Source organism: Hyperolius riggenbachi, chromosome 3 (assembly GCF_040937935.1).
Source record: "Hyperolius riggenbachi isolate aHypRig1 chromosome 3, aHypRig1.pri, whole genome shotgun sequence".
Taxonomy (NCBI): domain Eukaryota; kingdom Metazoa; phylum Chordata; class Amphibia; order Anura; family Hyperoliidae; genus Hyperolius; species Hyperolius riggenbachi.
Window position 1 is genome coordinate 177,758,789 of NC_090648.1, and position 20,598 is coordinate 177,779,386.

General features: G+C 43.3%; 1 protein-coding gene across 3 annotated transcripts in view; it reads right to left on the reverse strand.

Annotated features, from left to right (window-relative positions):
• ADAMTSL3 (ADAMTS like 3) overlaps window positions 1-20,598 on the reverse strand; it is a 697,881-nt gene that overhangs the window by 64,737 nt on the left and 612,546 nt on the right. For all 3 annotated transcript variants that reach the window (XM_068275326.1, XM_068275328.1, XM_068275327.1), the window contains 2 exons: window positions 15,119-15,246; window positions 13,863-13,991 (listed from right to left, as the gene is read on the reverse strand). In XM_068275326.1, coding sequence (XP_068131427.1) covers window positions 13,863-13,991; window positions 15,119-15,246 — 257 coding nt within the window. The remainder of the gene's footprint in view (window positions 1-13,862; window positions 13,992-15,118; window positions 15,247-20,598) is intronic.

Below are 20,598 nucleotides of genomic sequence, written 5' to 3' on the forward strand. Positions count from 1 at the left end.
GTCTGATCTAGGGGATGGCGAAGATGATGTCATATTTAACTCTTTCCTAGTCGGTATTAAAGCCCGAGTGAGCTATGGGAGCTCACTCTGCTTCTTACTTTCACACTAGCTCGCAATGCTGACTGGGACCTCTAAGTATGTTCATTCCTTTCTGTAATCTGATATAATGTATGCTGTACATAGGTAGTCTAGTGTAACTTAGGTTAGAAAGAAGGTACCTGATTGACTTCAGCAGGAAGTCTAATCAAGAAGCTTGTAACGCAACATGAAGATTGGCGTGGCTAGGATATGATGAACTGTATCTATCTGTATTTCTGTTTCCTGAATAAATTCCATAGTCATTGAAGAAGCCTGAGAAAAGTCTATCTCCTGCTTGCTGTGTTGAGAGTCAAGTTATCTCACAGTCTGTGAGACGCAACTATAAGAAGTTGAGGGTGTCGAAGCAAGGTGATTTAGAACAGTTTCTAACAATCGTGCCGATTAACCCTTCGCCTAGAAAAACAGGCAGACGGGGCCAGGGGCCGAAGAAGTTTTCAAGATAGTCCACAGCGACACAAGCGGAATAGACGCGGACTGGAAAAGCTTATCAACCTGATAAGCTGGTGTGGGGAGTGTGCGTGAGCCGAGCACACGGGCTGCAATTCGAGGAATCAGCGGCGAAACTCTTGGACGTTACACTGTAACTGAATGTGCACACAGTTACAAGCCTAAACCTGGGTCGGAAGGAACCCTCCGAGGCTACGGCTGCTCGCAACTGCCGCTGGAGATCGATCCGCTGTGAGGGGAGGTGGGAGGCCCCCCCCCCAGACGTTCCGGAGTCCAATTTGAGTTTTGTGGAGGGAAAGTTGCGAGAGCTGGTGAATTGCGAAGAGTCCACAGATCAGGCATGTATGATTTGCGTTGTTATATGGCGTTATCTGTGTTGTATTTGGTGTTATAACAATGGAGTTGTTAATATGTACATTCTGTGTTAATTGCAGCTTGGAGGCTGCGTGCTTCATTTTTTTTTTTCCTTTCGTTCTTTCTTCCTTCTCTGTTTTTTGTTTTTGTTTTTCTTTCTTCCTGTCCAGAGACTGGGAAGGATGCCAGATGTGTGTGTGTGTGTGTGTGTGTGTGTGTGTGTGTGGGGGGGGGGGGGGTCCCCCGCGGCAGAGAGAAGCCAGCAGTGTTTCAGTCTGTTAGTAGTGGATGAGGGGGAAAGGGAAGGGTGAGAGAAGAGGAAAGCAAGTGAGAGACAGTGGTAAGCTGGGTTTTTTTTTTCTCTCTTTTTGTCGGTGAGCTGGGGAGACAGGAAGGCACAGTCCATGGCTCTGGGTCGCTGTGACAGTAGGATGCAGGTTATAGCTACAGCTGAGATAATGGGTGAGTTGTTTTTTGTTTGTCTTTCCTCGGTGCGTTTCCAGTCAGTGCTGCTAAAATGTTTCTAAATGTCTGCATATGTTTAATGTTGTTTGGTCAGCTCCGGCTGATAAATGTTCGTCTCAGAAGTACTAGCTGGGATGGTAACAGTTAATGTGGTTTAGAGTTATACTGCGCGCTTTAGTAGGTCTGAGTTATGGCTGAGATAAGCAGCAGGTGGTTTGTGAAGAGAGAACTCTCCACGTCCCTGGGTGATACTACGATGTATGGCATTTAGAATTGCAGCTGGGACAAAGTTGTTTCTCCAGTTTTGAAGACAGTGTGTGTGGCGGAATGCTGATTTTTTTTTTTGCACTGTGTATCGAAGCTAGGTGTAATGATGCATCAAATGTTTGTTCTGTTTGAGTTTGTTTTTTCTCCTACGGTTTATAGGATCGAGAGGTTGCTATGGGAGCAGCCATCTTAGCTGGCAGTCCAGGATTTAAAATGGCGGCAGTGGAGAGGGCCCGCCCCCAAGAGTCATGGCTTCCACACGTCATGGCAGGGGGGGGGGAGGAGGGGCTGGGGGATCCACGTCACGTCAGGCTGTGCTCGCGGCTCCGGGCAGATCAGCTGAAAGGAAGGGGGGTAGAAATACAGAGACATTCTACTGAGTATCTCGGATTCCAAAGTATTTCCCCATAGCCTGGGTCCAGGGATGGGAATGCCAGAATACGTGCACCAAGCTGTTACTGTAAGACTAGCATGGTCACGGATAGGAAGTGTTTCCCAGCTAGATGCAGGGAGACACGCAGCAGCGCAGATCAGGAAAAGGTCTGTACTGAGTTGCTTATGGGATTATTCCTGTAAGTGGGGCACCTTAATGGGTGATGCAGCATGAGTTCCCAATAGAGAAAAGGGGGGACAGTGCATCAGGGGGGTGCCGGAGTTGGAAAAAAGGGAGTTGACCAATCCAGGTATCCGTCGCCGCTGCTGCAGAGCGGTAACGTTTTTTTTTCCGGTTTTTGTCGTGGACAGGTCCAGAGTTGGACCTGAAGAGGTCTATGCTGGGCTGGGGCTGTTTTTTTTGTGCGTTTTTTCCGTCCACTGATTGGTCAAATATGTTTTTTTCCAGCTCCTATCAAGTGTAGCACAAAGAACAAGAACTAACAGCAGTTCATGGGGCAATTATACAGATGATAGAATTGCCATTTACAGAGTGACAGTGTATCAGTACGGTGTTTGCCATATGACTACCTACCACGTGGGCATTCAGGGATCTGCATACAGGCATGTGACGCTGGTATGCTTAGCCCTGCTCCCTGTGTAGTTTCAGTGCAAAGTGCTCCTTCCTATAGGGAGGCAGCCATTTTTTTTGTGTAGTATGGGGGTAGTAGCACGGCAAACATTGGTCAGAGGGTACAACACACAGAACTTCTAGCAGAGCTGGTATCGCAATGAGGTTCTAGATAAGGAAATGCGATAATGAGTAAGAGTATTGCAGGCTCACCTGCAAAGCAACAACAGGTGTGGCATCCATAATCTGTGCATGCGACGGCCGCGCATGGACAGATGGGGGGATGTGGAGGGAGCTTGCAATGAGGTGAGAGCTTCCAAAGGTGAAGTCCGCGGGAGCATATTTTACACAGGTAAGTACTTCGGATAGTACTTAGGTAGGGGAGAGAGGTTTAACTCCAATCTACCAAAAAGAGTAAACAGAGTTCATGAGAACCATAAAGCAACGAGATCAATTACGGTATATATTGATCAATTTAAAGTGTACAGAGTACAAGCCGCAGGGCGAATCCCAAATCATTAATAAGAATTGATTTGTTTGTATTTCAATTTCAGGAGTTTGGCAATATGGACTCGAGACAGCTGCAGTGCTGGCAGCAAAGATGGAGATGTCAGTCGGATAAGCGAAAGGTTCCAGATACCAATCTGAAATTGGAAAGAGACTAAAACACGAGATTCCTGAAATTGGAAAGAGACTAAAACACGAGATTCCTGAGATCGGAAAACGACTAAAAAAACTGAGCAAAGCATAGTGCAAATTGCTAATGTTTTTCTTTCCCAAGGTGGTGCTTTTATAATGAAGAGTACCGTGCTGATGGTGATCCTAGGTTGCCATTTCGTCCTAGGAGAACGAAGAGAGGACATTCTCATGTATAATAAGGGGTTAATGAGAATGCAAGGCCCAAGCATGTTAATGTTTGGTGACAAAGGTACTAATCCTTTCACACCTCCCTCCGCTTGGCACAGATGGACCAAGCAGGGACGGAGGAAAAGAGCACTTGTGCCAGGTGAAAACAAATTTCATGGCACAAGGTGGGTGACAGGTCTAAAGGGTCAGGTGTGCGGGCAGTATGAACTGAATGGCAATGTAAATCTGCTATTGAATGTCACACTCCCAGAATCGATGCACCGATCCAAAGTTTTGTTAAAAGGTACATTGCATTACAATGGGTACATGCAAAAGGTGGAGAGTGTGATTCAGGGGTACCTTGTCTTGGTTATCCAGAGTGAGATGGTTCCAGATTGGAGAGGAATGAGCAGAAGGCGTCAATTCTCCTGCCGGAGAGACGCGGGGGACAACATCACACTCTGGAACCACCAACAGAGTGTGCCTCTGAAACAACTATACACACGTAAAGGCTGGAAAACCGAGGGGTGGTGGTTCTCGAAACAAGAAGTAAAAATCGAGATCGAGCCACATTTCCAGGTGACAAAGAGGGTGGGGAGAGCGGCCCCGGGGGAGGGAAAGCCAACACAGGGAACCCCATCCACACTACACGGGTCACCGAAGGGGACGATATTACAGAGTCCATATGCAGCCGCTTATCCTCATGCTAGTTGGGTAAGTGAAGAGGTACTCTTAATTGAAAGATTGCAGAGAGTACAGTCTTCCCAACCTTTGGTACATATTGTGCCTCAGGACATAAGGGGGAAAGAGGTCCAATCAGGACAGTTGGGGACATAGTTTGTCAGGGAGATGCTTAAAGATCCTGTCCAACTGAGATTGGACAAGGGGAGGTATATCGATTTTTCTGGAGAAGGATCTTTTGCATGGAAGCTTCAAGATGTTTGGGTGAACAAATGGAAACGGTGCAACATTCCTTTAGGCACCGCCACTTCCTTAGTTCCCACCTCAACACATGTCTTACACCATGACCGGAGAGGTCAAACTTTTTTGGTGCTAGACGGGGAGGTGAAACGAGTAGAGTTGTCCTCATGCGGGCAATTCTCACAGAGGTACCTGTGTTTGCCGGGACAAGTCAAATTTAGTGAAGAAGCCTGCAGGCTCAATAACGCAGAATGCGAGGCTACCATTCAAAAGATCCACCCTGAAGCCAAACCGATAGTCCCGGTGGCTGAAGGAAAGGTTTGTTTTTTTAGCATCATGTCTAAGGACACATTCAAGGTACATTTTCATAACTGTTCCGATAAGGGGGATCTGTCAAGGGGAACATATTGGGTGAGCGGAGATCCCATTTGGATCCAGTCATCCAGGTTTGATGAGGTTATTTCTCAAATTGTTAAGAGAACTCTAAAGTTCAAAGTTTCACGGGAAGTTCCCCTCCTGGAGGAGAACACGACATAGGCCAAAGGGGAACAGGGTTTGATCCAAGACGACCACACTTTGTTACAACGGTTAAACAAACAGTACACTAAGTTAGAGGTAAGATTTCACCATGATCCAGGTGATCTTAACGAGGAAGAACACAAAAATAAGCAGGTGAGTTCCAGTCTGACCTGGTGGAAAAGGTTTCCGGTGATGTTCCAGGGACACTCGGACTGGGCCTCTGCAGGTCAAAAGTTCTTCCTACACCCACTGGTCGTCTGGATGGGGATGACAACTTTAGGCATCATTATCCAGGTGAGGTTGTGTGTTAAAATTACGTAGAACAAATTAACCTGGTCAAGAGATTGGTGCCTCATAAACAATCTCATGAACCAATATTTTTAAATTAAGGGATATACAGGGTTACGGGTATAGGTTTAGTAGTACCGGTGATGGAGCTGATTGTATAAAGGCGCTCTTTTAGAAGGCACCTAGCACTGCTCCGTTCTGTAACAAACAAGCGAGTTTCACTTTTCTGTGGTCATGCAAGTTTGTGAGTCATACGCAAGTGACGCAAATGCTGAGCATGTGGTATAGAGGGACTTAGAAGTAGGGCCTCCCCAGAGAGCCTGGTTACAGGAAGACCAAGAGGTCTTGCTCTCTCTTCCAGGGATAACCGCCGAGAGCAGAGAAGTTGTGTGAGCACGAACATCGAAAAGTGAAACATAAAGGAAAGAAACCAGGTACGGTTAGGTTCAGAAGTTGGGATCTGCGGATCAAGCCTTTTTAGGGGGGATTGTTATAATTTAAGTAGGCCTCAGTTATTTGGACTGAGTTAGTCAAAAAGACTTGAGGAGCAGACCTGCCCTTTAAGGAGATTTTCTCTTAGAGAGAAAATCTGCAGTTCTGACAGAACTAGAACATACCAAGAAGCTGTTCTATGGACAAGGCTACAGGTCTCCCTGACCTGGGCATGTACGCCACTAGAACAATAAACATCAGCCATGTTTTATAAATATCCACATTCTTGTATGTATGTCAGAAGCCGCATTGAATATTAATCAAGTAGGTGTGTATGATGACACCACGAGTGGGTCCACCAATAGTCTGATCTAGGGGATGGCGAAGATGATGTCATATTTAACTCTTTCCTAGTCGGTATTAAAGCCCGAGTGAGCTATGGGAGCTCACTCTGCTTCTTACTTTCACACTAGCTCGCAATGCTGACTGGGACCTCTAAGTATGTTCATTCCTTTCTGTAATCTGATATAATGTATGCTGTACATAGGTAGTCTAGTGTAACTTAGGTTAGAAAGAAGGTACCTGTTAAGCTTGGAGGTGTAATCTCCACCGTCAGCATGCAACACATAAGCTGACGTGAAGGAGGTACACACACCAGCACAAGGAATCAGGATATCCCCAGTTTAGTGGAGGAGAGGACTGACTCCAATAGGAGATTGTGGTGCACAGAGCCGGTGCAGATCCGAACAGCCACAAACAACACTTTCGTAATAACGTCTCAGCGCAAGTAGTGCTGAGACGCATAAACCAGGACTGAGAAGATCAGGACAGGTAGACAGAATGAACGCTTGCTTAACTAGTCACTACTTAGTGACAGCAAGCGTCCACAATAAAACAGACTGGAATGAGGTAGCCAATGCGTTTGCAGCGATGGCGTGCCTCACCAAGACAGGACAGGATAGTCAGGAAATAGCAGGATCAAGATAGATGAACGTAACACAGATAAATATACAATAAGTATGATTTCCTAGCGTATTACAATTACAGCTATCAATGAAACTATTTGTAACGTCTGACTAACATATGTATATATCGGCAATGAACCGACATATGACACAAGCAGGAACTCTGACTAAGACTGGAGTAATACAGGGAACAGGACTCAGAAGGATTTGCTATCTCTTCGCAGAGATGAACGCAATCCACAAACAGGACCAGGAACAGGATAACTAGCTCAGCGCGCTGGAACGCTGACTAACGGAACACAGGATATAAACAGTTCGTGTACGTATATATCAGCGACACTGATGTATCAACGTAACACGAATACAAGGAAAATAATAAACGTGCAAGTATGCGTATATATTGGCGATGAACCAATATATGACACAAGACAAGCAAAGTAACAACTTCTAGAAACAAGAGCAGAACTAGGAGGACTCGCTGACCCCTTCGCAGGAGTCAGCGCAGTCCACACGGACTAGGAACGAGGTGGGGCACAGGCAGAGTAACAGACAGGATCTGAGACTATGGTAGCCCATGAGGCATTGCAGGAAGCAGTTCTTTATACTGAGGTCATCCAATGGGAGCAGACCTGCAGATTCCCACACAAGTGAATGGTAATTAATCACAGGCTGATAGCAGGAAAAAGCAGACAATGATATGCAGCCTGCAGGAAAGGGATTGCCCCTCCATTGCAGCAGACAATGTTTGTTTACACAAAAGCATATTAAACTGTCATTAACTTCAGAGCGACTGCAGATGGAATCAGCAACTAGTTTAAGTGCAAACCAAACTATGCAAGCAAATGCATGTAATGACATTAGAACTGCTTGGTTTGCAATACCACTGCAGTCAGCAGTAAACGCTGCAGAAGCGATCATAACAGTACCCCCTCCCTTAAACGCGGCCTCTGGACGCCTATGAAAACTGACATATTTCTCCTGAACCACCCAAACCAAAAAATCAGAAGTGGGAAATCCAGCAAACTGATCTGACTGAAAATTCATGAAGGTCGGATCAGCCCGACAAAACCAAATTCCCGAATCAGTCTCACTAAAACTAGACCAATTGGAACCAGAACCTACCGAACCATGCCCGTCAGCACTACAAGCCTCAGTGTGACACCCATCAGAACCACGACTTCCAGAAAACAACCCCAAGAAACTCTCTGAGCGATACCCACCGCCTTCCAAGGACTGTCCAAAAACGCCAAAGCCTTTGCAATGCCCACCGGAACTGTCCTTACCAACACAAAACCCACTGTTGAACAAGTCCAAGGTACCAGGACAAGTTTCCTCAGAGATCTCCCAGAACACTTGGAAGCTCCAAAGAGATCCCCACAGGTCAGAACGCCCCTTAGGCTCACATGGAGAACTATCAAGAACCCCTATGGAACCCAGGGCAACTCCAGAGTCAGGGTCACAAGGACAAACATCAAGATCAGGGCTTTTAGGGACCAGAACCATCTCCGGGCATGCAGGCCAACCGGCAACATCAGAACATGTCCCCACTAGGGAAGCACGTGAGCACGCTAACACAGACACATCTGGGCACTCTGGCATACGAAGCACATCTGGGCACACCGGCACAAGAGAAACCTCTGGGCATGTCAAGGAACTGCGAACCTCAAAGTCAGTCAAGACAGGACCGAAACCAGAACTGGGCAAAAAAAATCATCATGATTAGACTTCACAGTTACTGGATTCTCACTAAAAACTGCAGGATCAGACTTAGATGTCGCTGATTCCAGCAGGGTTATTAACAAATCATGTTCAGGGGCATTTACAAGACAGGGCAAATCTTCTGATGTATGCACTGAACTAGACAGGGTTCCCATAGCTTCTTCTGGACTAGACAGAGACTCATCAAATACACTGGACTGGAGCTCATGAAGGGCTGCAAAACAAGTCAATATTGCAGCAATCCCCACTGAACTAGGCAAAACTGAGAAACTCACTGGACAGGAAGGGGACTCTGGAACTACTGCCACACCGGGCAGAAAACCAGAATTTTCCAGGATACAGGGCTGGGTTTCAGAAACACTCATTAACCCGGACTGAAATTCTGAGATTTCTACTATTTCTTCCAGCGAGTCAGAATTATCCATGTTACAGGGCAAGACTTCTGAAACATTCAGAGGACAGGGCTGGAGTTCCTCGGCTGTTACAACACTGGAGAGGGACTCAACAATATTGGTTAAATCAGACTGTGTACAGGGCAAGGTATCTAACACACTTGCTGACGAGGACAATATTTCAATGGCTTCTGCTTTGCTGGGCAGAAATTCATCAAGTTTTATTAGAGCAGACTGTAATTCCAAAACAGCTGCTAGACAAGTGAATATTACTGCAACACCAACTGAGGTAAGCAGTGCCTCAGACTCCTCTGCTAGAGGGTTTGAAGTATCCAAAGTACTGGGTGAAGCATAAGACTCTGCGACCACAGCTTCACTGGACAGGATCACTGAACAGTCTATATTGCAGGGCAAAACCATAGAAGCACCTGCTGGACAGCATAATGATTCTGTGACCTGAGTTTCATTGGAGAAATCTACTGCACAATTCATGGTACAGGGCAAATTCACTGGAACATTTTCTGAACAAGGTAATAATTCTACGATTTCAGGTTCACATAGCAGATGCTCTGAGCTATTCACGAAACTAGAGCGAGGTGTAGAGACAGGAAGATCAAGACACAAAGTTTGTGCATCTGAAGCACTATTCAATTGTAAAATTGGAAAATTCAGATGCTGGGGTTCTGAGGTTTCTAGACAGGATTGCTGGGACTCAGAAACTAATGTTTTGCATCTATTGGCATCTGCTGGATCAGACAGGAGTTGAACTTTATTAACACAGGTAAATTCTACAGAAGTGTTTGCAGAGGCAGGCAAAGATTTTCTAATGTCTGTTTCACTGAACAAAGACTCATGAGTACTGGCTAGGCTGGACTCAGAAGTCAGCAGGACCTCTGGATTCTCTGCTGAGAAATTTGTGCAGGGCAAAGTTAAGAAAGTATCAGTGGCTTCTGTTTTACTGGGAAGTAACACTGAGTTATCCATGGTACAGGGTGGAGTTACAGGAACATTCACAAGACATGGCAGGGACTCAGTAACTGGAGAAGTGGGACAGTCACCAATTGACAGTGTGTCTTCCCTGGTATCAACTGATTGAATCGCATAAAAATCGTCCAAAATCATCTTCCACACATCGATCAATGGAGCCACAAAGTCATACCCACACACACCAGTTTTTATTAGGTTATAGGCAGACTTAATGCATGCATTCAATACTAATTCACTTTTTGCACTGTAAAACTGACAAAATGAACTTGCATCTTTCTTCCATTCATAGACCAGGGCTTCCATCTCTCCTTTCTCAAATGGAGGATCCCATGCATATTTAACAGCTGAGCATTCCGGCTGATCAGAGTTTGCAAATGTGTTAGTGGCAGAAACATACATTGGGTTATTTAGCAGGTGATTGGCCGATTTCTTATTCCTAAGGATCTCCAATACCTGTAGCAAGTGTTGAACTGTAGTGTATGCAAATTTCCCTTGCTGCACGAATAAATTGATCTGTTCAATACTCTGTAATATATCTTCATAATCATATTCAGATAATTCATTTAAACAAGAACTTTTATTTTCCCTGGCTAGCAATGAAAGTTCATTAGTAGTTTCATAGGTCCATTTGACTCCCCTGAATGGTGACTGAATTTCATTATCTGCTACTGGCGGAGTCTCATTACAGATCTGATGCGCAGTCGCCAAGGGCAACGACTCCGCTGATTGTAACGCTTTTCTTTTGGAGCGTTTACGTTTGGCTTTAGACCCTGCTGCCTTAGCAGAAGAAAAGTTATCAGAACAATTATCTGCTTGCTGGTTATTTTTGTAGGCAGTAGAAGGAGCAGCTGATTGACAAGCTGCCAGGAGCTTATCAAAAGGGCTAGGCAAATCGGTTTTGCGCAGCCAGTTATGGATCACAAACGCTAGAAATTCCAGTGGTCTCTCTTTTAAATTGGTATGATCCAAGACATCGTAGGCCCACTGAAACAATCTTCCCTTAAATAAAACATAAACTAGCTGGGGGGCCCACGTTGAAACAGGAGTAGCCTGGAGCTCGGGATTGGCCAGGAACCTGGTACATTCAGAAAAAAACTCATTTTCTGTTTCAGAATTGAGTTTCTCAAATTTCTTAAAGGAACAGGAACCATAACAAACAGTGTCATTTTTGCTGGAAATTCCCCCCACAATAGGGATTGGTAATGGGGCTACCATAATGTTAAGCTTGGAGGTGTAATCTCCACCGTCAGCATGCAACACATAAGCTGACGTGAAGGCGGTACACACACCAGCACAAGGAATCAGGATATCCCCAGTTTAGTGGAGGAGAGGACTGACTCTAATAGGAGATTGTGGTGCACAGAGCCGGTGCAGATCCGAACAGCCACAAACAACACTTTCGTAATAACGTCTCAGCGCAAGTAGTGCTGAGACGCATAAACCAGGACTGAGGAGATCAAGACAGGTAGACAGAATGAACGCTTGCTTAACTAGTCACTACTTAGTGACAGCAAGCGTCCACAATAAAACAGACTGGAATGAGGTAGGCAATGCGTTTGCAGCGATGGCGTGCCTCACCAAGACAGGACAGGATAGTCAGGAAATAGCAGGATCAAGATAGATGAACGTAACACAGATAAATATACAATAAGTATGATTTCCTAGCGTATTACAATTACAGCTATCAATGAAACTATTTGTAACGTCTGACTAACATATGTATATAATAAACGTGCAAGTATGCGTATATATTGGCGATGAACCAATATATGACACAAGACAAGCAAAGTAACAACTTCTAGAAACAAGAGCAGAACTAGGAGGACTCGCTGACCCCTTCGCAGGAGTCAACGCAGTCCACACGGACTAGGAACGAGGTGGGGCACGGGCAGAGTAACAGACAGGATCTGAGACTATGGTAGCCCATGAGGCATTGCAGGAAGCAGTTCTTTATACTGAGGTCATCCAATGGGAGCAGACCTGCAGATTCCCACACAAGTGAATGGTAATTAATCACAGGCTGATAGCAGGAAAAAGCAGACAATGATATGCAGCCTGCAGGAAAGGGATTGCCCCTCCATTGCAGCAGACAATGTTTGTTTACACAAAAGCATATTAAACTGTCATTAACTTCAGAGCGACTGCAGATGGAATCAGCAACTAGTTTAAGTGCAAACCAAACTATGCAAGCAAATGCATGTAATGACATTAGAACTGCTTGGTTTGCAATACCACTGCAGTCAGCAGTAAACGCTGCAGAAGCGATCATAACAGTACCTGATTGACTTCAGCAGGAAGTCTAATCAAGAAGCTTGTAACGCAACATGAAGATTGGCGCGCCTAGGATATGATGAACTGTATCTATCTGTATTTCTGTTTCCTGAATAAATTCCGTGAACATTGAAGAAGCCTGAGAAAAGTCTATCTCCTGCTTGCTGTGTTGAGAGTCAAGTTATCTCATAGTCTGTGAGACGCAACTATAAGAAGTTGATGGTGTCGAAGCAAGGTGATTTAGAACAGTTTCTAACAGTGCAACATCCAGTAACTACAGTCATATAGTGCTGCATCCAGTAAATACAACCATATAGTACTGCATCCAGTAACTACAGCCATACAGTGGAACAACCAGTAACTACTACAGCCATACAGTGCAGCATCTAGTATCTACAGTCATATAGTGCTGCAACCAGTAACGACAGCCATAGAGTGCAGCATCCAGTAAGTACAGTCATACAGTGCAGCATCTAGTAACTACAGTCATGTAGTGCAGCATCCAGTAACTACAGTTATACAGTGCTGCATCCAATAACTACAGCCATATAGTGCTGCATTTAGCAACTACAGCCATATAGTGCTGCATCCAGGAGCATAGAGTCTTCCTGAGTGCACAGGAAAGAATGAGGGGTACTAAGTAAACCTGTTTGATAGAACTTTGGAGGCTCCAGTCTCCAACATACCATACAGATATATAAGTGCATATGTAGTTTTAAGTTGCAAAAGACATTTCTTTTCCTCTAATTTCCAGTGAAAGTGGAGTGTAGCCGTGTTTAACAGTCAGGCATGCAGGTTTCTGGTTTTCATATGAAGGTTAGTCTTTAGTGTTTACACTCCTCATCAAAATATATAATTTGGGCTCCTTAAACATGCTGGATTAACAGATGTTAGTTTTTAGTATGGAGAAGCACAGAACTCAATTTGGAGTTGTATTGCGTGCACACTCTGCATAAAAATATGCTTACATACCTAATGTTTTCAGATGTAAATTCCCATCCCCACAGAGGAGCCTTGTTCTGACTCTTGATTTACATTAAGCTTGTATACACTGCTCAAAGTCATTAGGTGGAAGAGAAACACTTGGTCCCCAGATGTGTTTAGCATTATGTAACTAGTTTTATGCAACAGATGGATTGCTACAATACGAGACATCAATCTGTAACTACAGTGGAGAACTAAAAATGCGTAGGTGAAATCCAAGTCAACTTTTATTGCCACACTCATAGTTTGCTTTTGGACATGAATTGATGTGGAGCAACAGTACTAATAGAGGCCTCAGAGAAAATGGGGAGAAAAGGCTAGAGTAAAGAAAATAATATAACAGAGCTTAAATTTACACCTCCATTCTCTCTTCTTGTGCATCAAAGATACTGCTGCAGCACACTGTTTTCTTTATTCCACAAACAGCTCCTTTCACACTGCACATAAAAACGTTCAATTTATCAGAACTGAATGGAACGGATCCGAACAGATGCTAATGGTCCTATGTAAAGTAATAGGATCATTTATATCGGTCCATCTGGAGTGGATCCACATGTTTCGTTCCGACACGTTTACACAAGTTTGGGTCCTGCACAGTTTTTATAGATCAGCCAGATGAAGCAGATGGCGGTGGATGACAATGAAATCAATGCTAGCAGATGATAACGGACAGCATGTATTCTGGCACTTAAAAAAAATGTACTTAGGACTTATTAGTGTGGCTTCTCTACTGGAGCAGAGGGGCATTGTGACTATAGTCCAACATTAAGAAAAAACAACCTTTTTCTAAATAATAAATTCATTATTTATGTGGACTGCAGTGAGATATATGTGTGATATTCTCCTCAGAGATCCATTCCTTACAATTATATTATGAATAATGAATTAACCCACGTCTGTTACCTCTCATGGGGCAATCCAGAGTAACAGTCACTCCTGTTCTGGTCGTTACATTGTCACCCACGGTAGCTGATATTCGGTCTCCTCTGAGGCTGGTGATGTTCCTTCTGGAGGATTGGATGACAGGTGGTTCTTTATTGGAAATAAAAAATGAGACATGAGTGTTTACGCTATGAGTTCACTGAAATATCACATAGTCTGAAAATACATAACTTGTACTTGGGCCATGATAATATGAGGACGATTAGAGATCATTGACTTTTGGTGGATGTGTGACACAGGACGAGAGTTCAGCAATCAAGGTCAGTGCCAGTTATGTATCTAATAATGTTATGGGCCTCATGCAGAATTTGGGGCTATGCTTGGCAGGAAATTTTTAAAGACTTGGTCTTTCAAAACCACTCCCAGCAGTAGCTTGTTTGAAGGATATAGACTTTTAAAAGGAGGACACTTAAAAAAAACTATTACACAAAAGTAATGTTAGTTTCCAACTACCTTATTTCAGTGCGTGGAAGTAAATAATTACCGGTATGTAAAGAGTTTAGGAATGCTGATATGTGAACTTAACCCCTTCAGCCTTCAGTCGTTTTTCACCTTATGCATCCGAGCAATTTTCACCTCCCATTCATTCGCCAATAACTTTATCACTAATTATCACAATGAATTGATCTATATCTTGTTTTTTCTGCCACCAATTAGGCTTACTTTGGGTGGAACATTTGCTAGGAATTATTTTTTTCTAAATGCATTTTAACAGGAATATTAAGAAAAAAATGGCATATGGCCTATCAAATATCATGAATATGCTGAAAGCCCAAACAAATAATTTGTACATGAGATGCATCAGTATGAATTTGAGGTTCTGCTTCAATTGCCACCCACAGGAAGAAGAGATTTGTCACAAGTAGCAAACTTCAGGCTTCTCATGTAAAAAGGGAATAGTGCTTATAGCTAGATCTGCTGGGTGTTCGTGTGTAACCACCTTCTCTACATGCTTATGGCCAGCAGATCTAAGGTACCCCACAGGCATAAAATGAGGTACTTATAGTCAGCCAGATAAGTGACAACCTCATGTGACTGTTGTGTAGAACTCCTGCAGGTATTTCCAAAATAAATCTGTTAACAGGTTTGAAAACCTGATCTGATTGCCATACCTTTGCAGCTGATAAAACAGTAGTGTTTATAGCTGGCTACTTTCTACCCATTACATTGCATTGTGCAAGGTCTTTGGACAGTAAAACGTTTTATGGGCAACTTACCTGCTATGTACAAGTAGGAATATTCTGCATCAGATCCTTGTTCATTAACAGCCGCACACTGATACAAGCCCGTATCTTCCACACTTGGACTGTGTATGAGCAACTTTCTACTGTTTTCCAAAACAAGCCTGCAATGAGGCAATAACAAGTTGTGAGTTGTAAACAAGACAATGGTTGATAACAACATGGTTCTACTTGTTTGTTAATGTAAAGTTTCTGTTTTACCTCAATCCTCTGATTATTTAGGGATATTTTTATCTGTTATCTGGAAGGTTGTAATAAACTATAATCAAAACACTGTATTCATACCAGGGCTGTGGAGTTGAAGTCGAGGAGTCAGAGCAACATTTGGGTACCTGGAGTCGGACACGGTGGTTTTATAAACTGAGGAGTCGGAGACGGATGATTTTCATACCAACTCCAAAGCCCTGGTAAGTATTAGACTAAGGAGTCGGAGTAAAGGAATAGGAGCAATTTTGGGTACCTGGAGTCGATGGTTTCTAAAAATGGGGAGTCGGAGTTGGATGATTTTTGTACTGACTCCGCAGCCCTGAATGATTGGCTTCAGTATCATGAGGCCCCACCCTTTATAAAATGTAATGCTGTTGGGCTAATGAACACACATTATAGCATTGCAGTGATACAGTCATGGGAGATGTGTTACTTGCGTGAAATTATCTAGCCTCTGCAGACAATGTTGCTCACTTCCCACATTCTAGTGACTAAATTATAATTATTTATTGCATTTATAAAGCGCCAACATATTACGCAACGTTGGACAATAAATACATACAACGATACAAAGGATGACAGATGTAATGTAACAAGGTTATACAACATAGAACAAAGCTATAAAAGGCAAACAGGGTACAAATTACATGATTATGTGATTTCTGGGCTGGTTAGGAAGGCCCAGTAATACAAGTACGAGGTGGTCATAGGAAAGGAGCACAATGATGGGGCACACGATCATGTAGAATACACTAGGGAAGGGAGGTCTCTGGCAAAGGCTTACAAATTAAATCCAGAGGTATATAGAGGCTGCCATATTTATTCCCCCTTAAGCAATACCAGTTGCCTGGCAGCCCTGCTGATCTATTTGGATGCAGTAGGGTCTGAATAACAACAGAAACAAGCATGCAGCTAATCTTGTCAGTTCCGACATTAATGTCGGAAACACCTGATCTGCTGCATGCTTGTTCAGGGTTTATGGCTAAAAGCATTAGAGACAGAGGATCAGCAGGATAGCCAGACAACTGTTATTGCACAAAAGGAAAAAAAAACATGGCAGCCTCCCTTTAAGGGGAGGGGAGGTGGACACACAAGGTAGGGCTGTAGAATAAGTATTCAGTAGAGAGTTACTGTGTGGTAGGGGGTGAATAGGCCATCTTAAAGAGGTGGGTTTTTAAGACTTGCTTGCATGTGTTTAAGTAAGGGGGAAAGCCTGATGTGGTGGAAGGGACTAAATCATTTTTATACTGGCATCTACAAAGTATCCATCACCTACTTATTGAACAGGAACAAGCGAAAGAGGATCCGCAAACCAGACTTGGCTGATGAAAAAATGACTGTTCTTTATTAGAAAATCTACAAGACAACGTGCTATAAAACCACAGGATCAACTGACGCATATCGGGCCCACAGTCTGCCCTTAGTCATAGTTGACTAAGGGCAGATTGTAGGCCCGATACGCGTCAGTTGATCCTGTGGTTTTATTGCACGTTGTCTTGTGGATTTTCTAATAAAGAACGGTCACTTTTTCATCAGCCAAGTCTGGTTTGCGGATCCTCTTTCGCTTGTTCATGTGGATTGGCCTGGCCTACCAGATCCTGCACCGACCGGTATGATTAATTAGGGGGTAGAGCGTACATGAACTTACTCCACTTATTGAACAGGATTGCTTGGATAATTAAGGCTCAGATTGGGTTGACGGAAATCAACCATTTACAAAATGACATTTCACTTAATGTAACAGAGGGAGAATTTAACTTGATCCTTATTCACTATAGTATATGGTCTGGTTCAAGAGAATTTGAAAACAAACATGTTCAGGGATCGGGGTGAATATTTGAAGTGAAAATGTCTTTCTTTATAATACCAGGACAACGGTGTGGCCCATTGTACAAGCATCAAGCTTCATACTTCAAGTTTGCTCACTGCACCCTGCCCATCTGAGTGAAAATATAAATGTGGAAAAACTGCTCATGGGGTTCTCTCTAAGAATAATGTGGAATCAATTTACCAAGAAGAAGTGTAGACAATGAAAGCTGCGCTGGAGACTTTTTTTTTTTTTTTTAAACGCACCAGGGTTTAATTGACTATATTTTGCTTAACTGCCCTTCTATGTACTTACTTCTCTTAAGCCCCATCTACACCATGGGACATTGAAGCGATCCGGCGGCTCGATTAGCCGCCGGATCGCCTCTTCCATGTGCCCGCCGCATCCCCGCTTGCCGCGCCGCATTCGATTCCCCGCTCGTGCCCGCTCGTCCCCGCCGGCGCTGCTTATCTCCCGCACGATTCCCTGCCATTGTCCCCTCGCGGGGATCGAGCAGGGAATCGGTGGTGCGAAGATCCATCCTGTCGGATCTTATCAATCGAGCCGCATCAGCGGCTCGATTGATAAGGAGCATCGCGGCCGCATCTACTCGTGTAGATGCGGCTTTATAGTAAATCACTCACTGTAAGAGTCAGAGGTTGTCTTACAGCACGCTGCATCACACTTGCATGTTATTGCCTGTGCTCTAATCCCTAATGTAACTTCAAAACAAAAGGCAGAAGTCAGAGGTAGAAGGCTCAAAGGAAAACTGTAAATAACCAATGTAATGGATTCTAAACATACCAGGGGGAAGAAAGGTTGGGCAAACTGGGTTTATTTAGCTTGAATAGAAAAGATGGCTAATGGGTGATCTGATTGACATGTAGAATTATATCATAGGGCAATACAAAAAAATTGGCAGATGAGCTTTTCTTCCCTAGGCTTCTGCAAAGGACTAGGGGTTGCATTCTGCATATGGCAGACAAAAAATGGTTTTGCAATCTATGTATGAAGGGTTGTTTTTTTTTAGAGGTAAAAGTGGCTAAAATGTGGCTTATTTTTCCACGGGAAGTACTTAATTTATATCTGCATTTAAAAGGGGGCTTAGATGCTTTCCTTGCATTGAAGGACATCCATGGTTATAATTACTGGTTAATTCTCATCAGGGATTTTATCTGATTGTCATCTGGAGCTGGGAAGGAATTATTTTAATTGGCCGAAGCCCCATGAGAGGTTTTTTGCCTTTTCCTGGATTAACTGCGACATGTGGGGGTGCTGCTGGACAGAAATGCACCTCATTTTTCTTTCTTTATTTATTTTTTTCTCCTGCTTGAATTTGATGGGTGGATGTTCTTTTTCAGCTAAACTAAGTATGTAACGTGTGACTAAATTTGAGAGCTGATTTACAGGTTCTATTCTACTGAATGCAATGCTTAGACAATGCAGTTTACAAGTATATGCCTTAACCAGAAGAACATTTTGTCTATATCGCAAAAAATATTTACCGTAGATCTTGTGTATTTTCAGGAAATATTGCCTTAAAGGACCACACTAGCAAAAAAAAGTAAGCAGTTAAAATCTGACAGAACTCACAGGTTTTGGACTTGTCAATCTCCTCATGGGGGATTCTCTGGGTTTTCTTTTTTGTAAAGCATTTCCTGAATGGCAATTGCCAAGTCTAACTGACAAAATAGAGTGTAGAGAGGCTGGCTGGCATTTTACTATTTTGGCAGTTAGACTGCTGTTGAGGCAATGCTTTAGAAAATACAGAAAACCCCAAGAATCTCCCATGAGGAGATATACTAGTCCAAAACCTGTTGGTTCTATCAGATTTTAACTGCTCACTTTTTTCGCTTGAGTGGTCCTTTAACAGAGGCATAAACACAACAGACTTGCATTTCATTTGGATGAGAGCCTTTAACTTCACAGAAAAGCTTTTTAAATCACGAACGTCTTCATTTGTGGCCAATTCTAAACAGTCCTGGCATAGGAAAAATATTTCAATTTAATTTGTGCAATTTAACTAATTGTGCCCTGCGGGGTAATAATGTTTGTGAACTGCCACCACTGCTGTTTTAGAAAAAAAAAAAGCCTGGGCCAAAAGTACAACAGGTATCAGCCCAAAGCGAATTTCTTCCTAATACCTTTGAATAAATCCGAGAAGATTTGGTATAAACTGTTAACAGCTAAGCTGAAGAATGCTTTCAGACACACAGGTCCTTCTGGCAATCTGGCCAGACTTGCCATATTGCTTTGTCTGCTTCTGCTTTTGGTGTGGAAGCCTATTACTGTGAACTTCTATTGTTACAGAGTGAGTTCCCAGTGTCCTGTCACTTTTACTTTCCATCCAGTCTTGTTGTCTCAAGGTTGAGAAGTGTAAAAGGCTGCCCCAACCTCTTTGTATATGAGGTGTATTATATCCCCACAGAGTGCTATATGTCTGGGTCCAATGTGCTGCCAAAACCAAACAAAGCCTAATCTCTTAATTCTCTGAAAGAACAGGGAGACTACAGAACAAGGCCATCAATCATTACACGGGGCATTACAGAGGGATTCAGAGCTGGCAGAGAATGCTTTCTCTGTGCCATTTTAAAGCTACCATTGTGGCACGCTAAAGGGGAACTTAGCAGAGTCCCCTGTGTGTCACTAATACAGTAAGGTACATATCATGCCAGCAGTGAAAGCCTTGACAAGGTTTGCTGAATTGTTAAGATTCATTTATGAAAATATTTGCTGTAGGCTTTTGGTATTCTGCATTTAATCACATGGCTCAAGGGATGCATAACAGGGAATTCTTCCAAGCTAAAGTAAGATGACTATAATAAAGGGAAACATGCTAAAAGTACATGAAAAGATCCTCCAGGAGCCCAAGTCCATGGGCCTAATGCTTCTGACTAATTGCTGTCAAGCCTAGGCATCCGGATTGATTTCTGGTTTATGTCCTTCCTCTGCTGTTGCCCAGGCCTGGAGCTTGTTTTGAAAACAGCACTTAGAAAAACTGCAGCGTCAGCATCCAGCACAGTATTATGTGATTGGTAAATACACCAAACAGAGCTAACTGGATGAGTGCATTCATGTACAGGCCAATCATTTGTAACTTTCAAAAGGCAGCAGTGACCCCAAACCCTCTATGACAGATAACGGGAATAAGCCGTCTGCCTAAGCCAGTACCAAACTGTATTCAAAATTTGTCCAAAACCAAAATATACTTTGTAAAATCTAGACTTTTCTGAACTTCTGAAGATCTGGGGCCAAATGCAATTCTCTTTTTCACCTGAGTTTTCTCCTAGGTGATAATTTTGCATCTTCAATTTTAAATAAATTTCCCAGAACTTTTCAACTTAAAAAGTACCAAAACTGAGTTGAAAAGGTTCTAACAAAATTATTTTGAGCATTTTCTTGCTTTCTGGTGGCTTAAACGGCATGTTATTGACAAGTTTAA